The 11020-nt window shown below is 37.1% G+C and overlaps 1 protein-coding gene across 1 annotated transcript in view; it reads right to left on the reverse strand.

The window, feature by feature from the left end:
- LOC107739102 (talin-2) overlaps positions 1–11020 on the reverse strand; it is a 158796-nt gene that overhangs the window by 35241 nt on the left and 112535 nt on the right. Inside the window, exons 21-29 of the mRNA XM_016551100.1 lie at positions 8597–8725; positions 6897–7010; positions 6685–6798; positions 6448–6582; positions 4166–4294; positions 3978–4080; positions 1758–1966; positions 1143–1262; positions 754–951 (exon numbers count right to left, since the gene is read on the reverse strand). Coding sequence (XP_016406586.1) covers positions 754–951; positions 1143–1262; positions 1758–1966; positions 3978–4080; positions 4166–4294; positions 6448–6582; positions 6685–6798; positions 6897–7010; positions 8597–8725 — 1251 coding nt within the window. The remainder of the gene's footprint in view (positions 1–753; positions 952–1142; positions 1263–1757; positions 1967–3977; positions 4081–4165; positions 4295–6447; positions 6583–6684; positions 6799–6896; positions 7011–8596; positions 8726–11020) is intronic.

The raw sequence follows: 11020 nt of genomic DNA on the forward strand, positions 1-11020 counted from the left end.
GTTGTTTAACTATTGTATACTACCTTTCAAAAGTTGATTTTATTTTTAAAGAAAATAATAGTTACTCAGCAAGGATGCATTAAATTATAAGAGTCTTTACTGTCACTTTTGAACGATGTTACAAAAAGTTTTATTTTAAATAAATGCTGCTCTTTTGAAGTTCGAATCAAAGAATTCTGAAAAAAGTATGTTTCTACAAATTATCAAGCAGCACAACTGTTTTCAACATTGATAATAATAAGAAATGTTTCTTGAGCAGCAAATCAGCATATTAGAATGATTTCTGAAGGATCATGTGACACTGAAGACTGGAGTAATGGTGCTGAAAATTCAGCTTTGCATCACAGGACTAAATTACATTTTAAAATATATTAATATAGAAAACACTTATTTTAAACTGCAATAATATTTCACAATATTGCTCTTTTTACTGTATTTTTAAACAAATAAATGCAGCCTTGGTGAGTGAGTACATGAAAAATTTTCATTAGTTGAAAATGTTGTGTAAAGCAACAAATTCACATTCAGAAAGAACATATTTGATCAATATGCAGTTATGTAAGTGGGATTTTGGACCTAATCTAGTTGTCTAACAAACCAGGCATTGTGTATTATGAATATTGTTGGATTGACTTCCTCTTTGGATAAAAGCGTCTGCTAAATGCATAAATGTACATTGACCAATGAGATTTCTCTGTGGGTGAAGCATGTTATAAACCATCTCTCAGCTCTAAGAGGGCAATAAAACTGTACCTGAGTGTGTCCGGCCATCTCAATGCCGGCATCTAAAAACTCATCAAAGTCTTGGCTGAACTTCCCGGAAGCCACAGCCAGCTGGTTGCTGCTCCCACGTGAAGACTGCACCACATCTCCAGCTGAATGGTTGAGCTCGGCTGCCGTGTGGTTCAGGTCCGTCTGGGCCTCTTGGAAGGATTTGGAGCATGGAGGAAGCTGGAAAAAGTTAGGGTTGATCACTGTTGGGCCTCATTCATGAAACATGATCAGAAGGAATTTCTGTGTACAACATTCAGAAATTGTGACAATTTACATAATTTTTTTATTTTTTATTTTTTTTTAAATAATTTACACAGTGTTATGTTTAGACTCGCTAGTAGCTAGTAAAGAACTGACAAAAAACTCACATTTTCCACAAGCAATTTCTTACTGGCCTCGCCAATGCTCCTGAGAGCCATGTCCACATCCTTCTGTCCAGGTAAGCAGTTCACACAGTTATTGAGGGAGTGAGAGACAGCCTTTGCCACCTGAAAAACACCAACAAACACACACATTCCCACCAATAACTCTACAAAGGCCCAGAGAGATGCGGCGTGAATCTAAAATTCAAATCAGCCCCTCGGCACAACAGAGAAATCTGTGTCCCTAATTTATGCCACTGTCACATACATATGCCAAGCAATATGTTTGCATCCCAAAGGAACCTGTGCGAAGCAGGAGGCACGCTGGCACCTTCCAGAAAATAAGGTCGTCGAGAAACAGAGAGACAATAAGAAAATAGCTCAGTTTATTGGAGATAATTGCCAAGAGGGATCTGATGGGAAATTGATCTGGTTTTAACACAGTAGCTGAAGAAGACAAAAACTATTCTGGACTCAAATAAAGATGAATAAATACTCTTTTTTTGGATAGCCATGTAACCAAACTTCTACTTCAGCATCTACTTGTCATTGAATAAATGTTCTTGAAAATGGGTGGACATCTGTCTTTATTTGCATGTGGTTTAATGTGCGTTGTCCTACCTGTGCTAATCTCTGCTGGCTCTCGGCATCACCAGGGCACACTAGGGCTTGGTCGGCTTCGTGGATTAGCATGGCCGAGCCCTCCATCACGTGACAGGCGGAGTCCAGCATGGCCGCTGCAGCTTGGGGCTCCACGGTACTCGCTGCCACTCCCCTCGCGGCCTGGGCCAACGTCCTCAGAGCTTGAGCAGTTTCCCTTGCTGCCACACCTGCCGCAAACACACACACACACACACAAATACAGGTCAATTAATTGGACAATTTATGGCATTCTGAGGTTATATCTATCACAGTGATCTACTGCTATAATCGTCAGACCGATTAATCAGCCGATATTTGCCATGTTGAGATTATATCTATTATAACGATCTACCGATTTAACAGTCAGATCAATTAATCAGATGATATTTGGCATTCTGAGGTTATATCTATCACAGTGATCTACTGCTATAATCGTCAGACCGATTAATTAGCCGATATTTGCCATGTTGAGATTATATCTATTACAATGATCTACCGATATAACAGTCAGACCAATTAATGGGATGATATTTGGCATTCTTAGATTATATCTATAACAGTGATCTACCAATATAACAGTCAGACAAATTAATTTGGACAATATTATTTTATTTATTTTTTATTAGATTATATCTATCACAGTGATCTACCGATATAACAGTCAGACCAATTAAATGGAACATATTTGGCACTCTTAGATGATGTCTATCAAAGAGATCTACCAATATAATTGTCAGACTAATTTAATCGGGCGATGTTTGGCATTCTTAGATTATATCTATCACAGTGATCTATCGATATATTGGCCAGATCATAAATTGATATTTGACATTCTGAAATGATATTTACCATAGCAATCACAGGATATATCACTCTGAACAATTAATCGGCAGTTTTTTTGATATCATGAGATTTTATCTATTACAGTAACTTATCGATATATGGACAAATTCAATTTACTGGCCAATATTTGGCATTCTGAGATTATATCTGTCTATCATTTTGAAAGACTGAGATTATTAATTACTCATCGTATCACTGGTTAGCGTTCATGTGTTTTGGAGGAGGCGTGGCTTCGGACAGTGATTTGCAGAGGGTGGGATCTTATGCTTTCAAAGCTAGCTTGCTATTGCTAGCCTACCCTACCTTTAATTACCAACACTGGTCGTCTACTTTTGCACAGTCTTGCATCATATCTGTACATTATAAATTAGCAACACATTCATTTTTTACCTTATTTTTACATTTAATGACCGACTTCAATAAACTGTATTGCAAAATGAGGGACATTTTTGAAGCACCCAGCCCAAATGTCTTGTTCCATATAAAGCTTTAAGCCTCGGTGCATGGTTGACCCAGAATGCCCCTGCTGTTCCAACAAATGAGTGTGGAAAGAAAATAAGGCACCATATGGGATCTGGCCTTTACTTAGAACAGAAAGCAAAAAAAGGAAGGGCCAATGCAGGGAAATTGCATCAAATTGCATTATCCAGTCAAGTAGAGCCCAATTGCTGATGGTATGTTAAATCTAGTGAAAATAAGATTAATGAGGGACGGGGGTTAGTTATACCCTTGGCTTGAGAAGCTTTCCAGAGAGCAGCGATCCAGCCCGACAGAGTGAAAAATTGATGGGTGGTGCAGGTAAGTTACAGCATCGCTCTCCTCTCAGTTTTCATGCCTTTAATTTGGAACAAGCAGCTTTGTTGGGAAAACTCAGCCAAACATCTTGTAGATGCATTTTTAGAAGACGAATTTCGATATTTCTGCAAATAAAAACCCTGGATGATTAACTACTTTTTGTTTAGCTCAACTGGTAGAGAATTTCACTAGGAAGGCCAAGGTCTTGGGTTCGATTCCGGCAAACACACATAAGATCTTGAAAGCATTCTAAAGTGCTTTAGATGAAGCATGCTTGGAGTTTTTATTAAATTTTGTATATAAATAGTACATCATTTGGCTTAACGTGATTTACAAAAACAAGACATGTTCATGGATCAACATTTGCTGTTTGTGTTCTACCAAACAATCAAGGCCTTAACCCAAAATTCAGAGGGTAAATTGGTTGATGGGACGTTAATCCAGGAACATTTCCTACTTGTGTAAATCCTGTTGTTATACTGCACATTTCATATTCAGTATAGATAGATTCTCCTGAAGTATTGTTTTTCATATGCTGAAAAGCAACATAAGTCGTCTCACCAGTATAATGTTCGTTGCCCTGGGCAGCACAGGTCAATAACTGGGCCATGGAGGAGCCCACAGCTTTAGACGTACTTCCCAGATCCTGAGCACACTTCTCCAACTACAGACACAAGCGTGAAGTAGTAACGGTGAGAACTACAGCTAACAAGTTGATGATAAATTTTTATGTGGTAAATTTCACCTACCGATTGTCCAGGTAGTGGTTTGAGTTGTCCTTCCAGTGTGGCCATTTTGGCATCTTGTAGTTCACTCTTGAGTGTCTGAACAGCGCTGAGAGCAGAGTCGATCTCCAGAGGACCACATGTCTCATGAGCCTATGATACAACACACAAAGATAAAAACAACAACAACAACAACACATTTCAGTGAACTTTTGTGAAAAAGCTCCATTGTCCATACACCTTAGACAGGGAAGCACCATATTTATTTTTGACAGGAATCAATACAGAACTGTGAGGGACTGAAGTACAGTGCCTTTAGTGGACTGTACTGTTGTTTAACAACATATTAATTGTTCAGCTGATAAATGTCTTTCTGGAAAACTTCCAGTAGATAAAAACTTAATAAAACAGTTTTGAATGTGAGTTGGGGAATGTTGGGGACCGTGATCAAGGACCTTTATACAATGTGTGCCATAGTAAGTCTATTTCTTTTCATCCTTGTTAATTTCAGAACGGCTACAATAGACTAAGGTGTACTGTCAATAGTGTAGCAGCTTACAAAGTCATTATCAATCCAAGCAGCTTTCTGTTAGCCAAACTGGCAAATTAGCATGACCAACATGAACCCCTTGAGAAATCTGCACTGGCAAATCTGTCACCAGTTGACTTCTGGGGGACCTAAGCAACAATTTGTCAGGGGCCCCTGTCCTTGTGCTCATAAAAACCCCAAAATGACCCTCTTTAAACTACTAAATAAAGACTAACACTGCATAGCCTTCACAGTATGAATTAAAGGGGTCATATGACGTTGCTAAAAAAATAACATTATTTTGTGTATTTGGTGTAATGAAATGTGTTTATGCGATTTTAAGGTTCAAAAAACACATACTGTACATTATTGTTGCTCCTCTATGCCCCGCCTTTCTGAAACGCGTCGATTTTTACAAAACTCATCGTTCTGAAACGCGAGGTGTGCTCTGATTGGCCAGCTATCCAGTGCGTTGTGATTGGCCGAATACCTCAAGCATGTGACGGAAATTTTACGCCCCTTACCATACTGTGATGCCGTGTCCCGGTGCAACGAGACAAAAACATTAAAACCCATTATAAACGAGGCATTTGTTGCATCCAGTGGGGACATAATTACTGATTATAATGACTTATACTGTCTTTTTACGCATTGCGTTGCGTATCGAGCCGCGTAAACATAAAACCATGTTTGCATTTGTGATCGGAGAAATGACAAACAACAAGCGCTACTCTACACTGCTCAAAACTCACGTTTGAATCGTCAGTGGCAAATTCTTTAAATATGAAAACGTACTTACAGACTGTGAGTCAGAACAGAGCATTGTAGACCACTCTCCCAGGAAACAGTCCTCCGTAAAATGTGTTGCACACACATGAATATTTGGTTTGAACTGTTCTGGAACAGTGTTGTAAATACAACTTAACCACTGACTTCTAGTCGTGTCCTCTTTTGGAAGACCAAACAAAGTAGTTTCACTTTCACAACGAAAAACACAGCGGCCTAGCATGAGCGAAAGCCCCGGCTTACCGTGAGCTGAGGCGGCGGGATCGAGAACGGCGGTCCCGGCGGATCCGACGAAGGAGCGGTGAAAAGGGTTTGAGACTTCAGTCCTCGCAACTTTAGGGATCTTATCTATTAACGAACAGTTTGTAACACTCCAAAGAGAAAGGAAAACTTGAAATCGCTTCATATGACCCCTTTAAATATGCACTGATTCTTTTTAAAGTTACTAAAGTTATTCAGTGAGGAACATTGAATGATTCTCTCATTTTCTTTTGTTGTTTGATTAACATTAAATGACACAGACAGCAGTATGTTTATTAGGCTCCGGTCACTTTAAGACCAACTGCACAGATCTAAAATTCTGACAAGCATTCAGTTACTTTTCCAACTGTTTATGTTTACTTTAGACAAAACTGACTGCTTTTAAGTGAAAACTCGCCAAGGCAGTCAGTATGACATATTTTTGTGTGTATTTGTCCGCTTAAGCTCACACCCGAAGCCCAGAGTAGCCTACGTTGTGTATAGGGAGAACCGGCACGGTCCCAATCGCACAGATTCCCATTTTGACCGTGAAAATTCGCCTAACAACTGTAAATATGACCACACCTTAAATTATGAGAAAATCTTCGATTCTGTATGAACTGTCTCTTTAAAACATGAGTAATGGAAAGATCTCTACACCTGATGCAGTGCATTGTAGTAAGGTTACTACAATATGCTTCATTGTTTAAAGGTGTTTTGGATCTACTAGAAGGCAGTAAACTGTGGGCACCTTCTGTGCAGCTGTGCGCAGCTCTGCCAGGCAGGTGGCCAGGTTCTTGGCACACTGACCAAGTTGCATCGCAGCTGCCTGGTCGGTTACCGTCGGAACGGCCGCTTTAGAAGACGTCACCATTTTACTTCCCGGCTGTTTGGAGACAAATGAAACACAAACAATGACAAAAACAATGTGAGGATCATTTATTGACAAATCATAGGCTGCTAAACAAACACTGCATGTGCATTTTACCTGCAGGAAACTCTGGCTGGCGATGATAAGGGCGAGTTGGGCACCAAGATCTTCCGGGTGGGCCTGACTGCCCCTCATTCCCTGCACTAGATGTGGGATATGGTCGGCCACAGCCTGGAGAGCATCCACAAATCCACAGTCAGAATAGTTTCATTTAAATTCTCTTATAAATGAGTGCCCTGAATTTCTCAGAATAGAATTACCCACAATACCTTGCAGCTGAGCACGAGCTGCTGATGTGACATGGTGTTCTTATTGGATGCAGCTGCATTCTGGGCGGCGGCAATGGTTTGCGTCGCTGCAGCTGCGGCCTGTTTTGCTGCATTCTGTTCCAGACAAATAACAATAACGAATTACAGCTTCAATAATTACTAGCACAGCAAATAACGAATGTGGACATTGTGGCGGACTATTACATCAGCAGGGCTGAACAATTTGGAGGAAAAAAAAAATGCTAAAAAATAAAAGACTAAAAATTATGATTTACAAAAAAAAAATAAAAGATTTTTGTGCTTGTTTTGCAGGACAACACAATTTGGCCATAAAAAAAAAAAAAATAAATAAATAATTGCCTTCTACTACTACTATATAAATAAAATAATAATTTTATAATATATTTTTTTATTTACTACTACTACTACTACTACTAATTATTATTATTATATTACTCCGAAAAAAATAGGAAATAGTAAAACAACAACAGCAGCAGCAACAACAACAACAACAATAAATACTACTACTACTACTACATAAATAATAATAAAAAAAAAATTCCTACTATAATATTACATTATAAAATATAAAAAAGATATATCGATAAAAAAAAATATTTTGTATATTTATTTAGTAGGAATAATAATAATAATTATTATTATTTTAATACTATACTACTACTATTACTAAATAAAAATAAGAAATATTACTACTGTAATATTTTAATTTAAAATAAAAAAAAATAAAGTATTTAAGAAAAATACAATAATAATAATAATAATTTTACATTACAAAACAACTGTAAAATTACAATATTCTTCATTTTCTATACATGCACTTTTTCAATATATGCCCATTTATTTTTATTTATATAATTAAATTGCATTCTCGCCGTCTTAAATTTGCGACTTGATGCTAAGCAATATCAGTTTTATTTCAATTAATTGTGCAGCCCTAACATCTGGCATCACTCTGCACAGTGTTGGACGTTGTGTTAACCGTACAAAGACCCGACTGTTCTGACTGAATTTCATTACGGGTTCAGCAAGGATTGTAGAGCATTTGGGATGTTTCTGGCCATGTCCATCACGAAAGGATTTAGCAAAATCCAGTGGCAACATGCTACACTTTAGAAGTAAGTGCAAAAGAAGGCAAGCAAAAAGAAAAAAGATTCTTTGTATTATGAAAGAATATTCCATGTGTGAGGAAGGATGATAGATGGAAGAGACAGGAAAAAAAAGAACCTCAAGAACAAAGCCATCTTTGTTGATGTGAAGAGACCAAACAGAACCAGAACGCTGGATTCCACTGGTCGAAACTGTTGGCCAATGGAAAAATACCACTACGGAAACTAGACCGCTACCACATACATGTGGATAAAAAGCCACCTCTTCCATGCTAGTATGTGTTTTGTCCTAAACAGACAAAAAAGTGGGGACGGATGCAGTTGAGCTTAAAAAAAAAATAAGGAAAAAACTATATAAAAGTAGCCTAAATGACCCTAAATGAAAAAGTACATGAGGTTAAGTAAATGATGACATAAGTTTAATTTTGAGGAAGGGCTCATAATCCATTTTTACATTTTATCAGCGTCCTCCACAACACTATAATTTACTATGTTCAAACGGTGAGTTACAAGGCAGGATCAAACACAGAGCGGACACTGAACAGGAGGTGGCGTAATAATGCACGTCCTCACCTCCAGCCGGTGAATGAGTTTCTTTTTGATGGCGTTCTGAGCGGCTGCGTTGGTGGCGACCCGTAACCCTTCAGCAGCCTCTCGTAACCTCTGCTGCTGGTCTTCATTTTCTGGGTATGCAGCAGCACCCTGCACAAATACCATACAGGTACAATTACTGGATTAGTTTCATGTACTTTACCCATTTCTTTCAATTGGTTTTAATAGCAGTCTGCATTACTGTATATGTGCTAACATGCAACATTAACTTGTGTTGGGTCATTTTTCTGATGGGCAATATTCATAAAGGAAGCAATCTGCTCACTAAATCTGTTCAATACATGCAGTATACTGCCTAATATTTTTTAATTTAACATATGAGGTATATATGGAAACCAATTACCACCTCAAGTTTAAAAAATATTTAAATCAAAATAAGGTTTAAAAAATTAAAAAAACTTATTTTGTGATATACAAAGTCAGAATTACGCTAAATAAAGTTGCATTATTTTTTCAGATATATAGCTACAGTAATAAGAAATAGTCGCAATTATGAGTAATATTCACAATATGTCTCAATTACAAGAAATAATCACTATTTTGAGATGTAAAGTAAGTTGTGAGAGTCACAATTACAAGATATAGTCAACTAATGTGAATGTTAGTTACAATTATTAGATATAGTCACAATTATGGGATATAAAACCACAATTGTGAGATTTAAAGTCACAATTATGAGATACAGTCACAATTATGGAAAATAAAGGAACATTTGTGAGATATAAAGGCACAACTATGAGAAATTAATAGTTAGTTAATCCAATTGTGTGTAAAAAGATCTCATCTAGGACTGTTCAATCATATAATAATCAAAAAGAAGACATTTAAGCAGAGGCTGTGTTATATTTTGAATATAGTCATATATACTGTAGTCATATATACACACTGACAGCATACATGCAGCATATTACTTTCAAAACTAGTAGCTAATGTGCCATTTTGAAGTCTTTATTGTTTCTCATTGTTTCATTTTATCTCCTTGCTTAATGCTTAAACAGAAAGTGAAAGGCAATTCTCAGAGGACAAAGTTGTCACAGATAAATCCCAGGCTCGGTCAGACCTGTGATGGGAAATTTGTCAACGGCAGCAGAACTCTCAGTTACGCCATCCACACACTTACAGCGCATTACAAAACATTCAATGCAAAGAGGAATTAGGGGCCGTCTGCTCCATCTCTGTTACCAAGGAAACCGTCTGTGGTGCATTCCTCCTCTTTACGTTTGATAATGGCAGTGATGTTGTGATTAATGTATCATGAATCAAATGTACCTAACAAACCATAAGCCTGCACTTCAGATGGCTGCATAATAATTACATCCTGGCCATTTATACTTCTATATGTTGCTGATGGGGACTGAAAATCGAATCTGTGGTCCATCTTATCATGAGTCAAATCTAAATCATGGTTCAGGGCTCTTTCAGGTATCAGAAATGAAGCAGCAACGAGGAGACAAAAGCACATTTTACAGTGCGGCTGCTGATTCTGGGTCCTTGATAAAAAAAAAAAAAAAAGGAAATGTATCAAAATCCCCTAAATGACCAACATCTAGCCACATCATTCTTTTTTTATAACCTCATAAAAAGATCTGTGGCAGTATCATGGTACACTAATGGTATCAGGTTAAAATTTGATATTGTACTGAATACCATGACAGAGTCACCACTGATAAATTACTCCTAATTGTAATGTAGAAACTTTCATTTTCTGTGAAGCTGCTTTGCATTGATGTGTATTGTGAAAAGTACTATACAAATAAACGTGAATTGAATTGAACTGAATGATGAACATGCATCATGATGTTACCATGACATGACAAGGTATTTCAAAGAGCAACATGGTATTGACATGGAATATGTCCAAAAGCATGGTGCCATGATACATGTTCAATAAAAAAAACGAAACGAAACCCTGAAACGAAACAAAGCACAAAAACAAAACACACACACACACACACACACACACACACAGTCCAAACAAAACTAAAATCCAAAAACAAAACAAAACTAAAAACCAAACAAAAACCACAAAACAAAACAAACACAAAAATTTAAAACTAAACTAAACTAAAAACCTAAAACAAAACTAAAAACCCCAAACACAAAAAGTAAAAAACAAAAACAAAAAAATAAAACAAAGAACTCAAAACAAAACTAAAAGAATAAAAAAAACAAAACAAAAAAAAAAAACACAACAAATTATAGCTGCAGTTCGTAACTTTTTTTGGTTAAAAATTATCCGAAATCAATTATTTGAGCAAGTACATAACCAGCCAGTGTTCAAAACCATCGCCTTACTTTAGCCCGATTCACAACAGTTAGCTTATAATAATGTTTTTTAATTTGAGTGGTACGGGTAGGTTTTCGCGGGAAATTCGAGCATGCCGC

The sequence above is a fragment of the Sinocyclocheilus rhinocerous genome, unplaced genomic scaffold (assembly GCF_001515625.1).
Source record: "Sinocyclocheilus rhinocerous isolate Xijiao unplaced genomic scaffold, SAMN03320098_v1.1 scaffold675, whole genome shotgun sequence".
NCBI lineage: Eukaryota > Metazoa > Chordata > Actinopteri > Cypriniformes > Cyprinidae > Sinocyclocheilus > Sinocyclocheilus rhinocerous.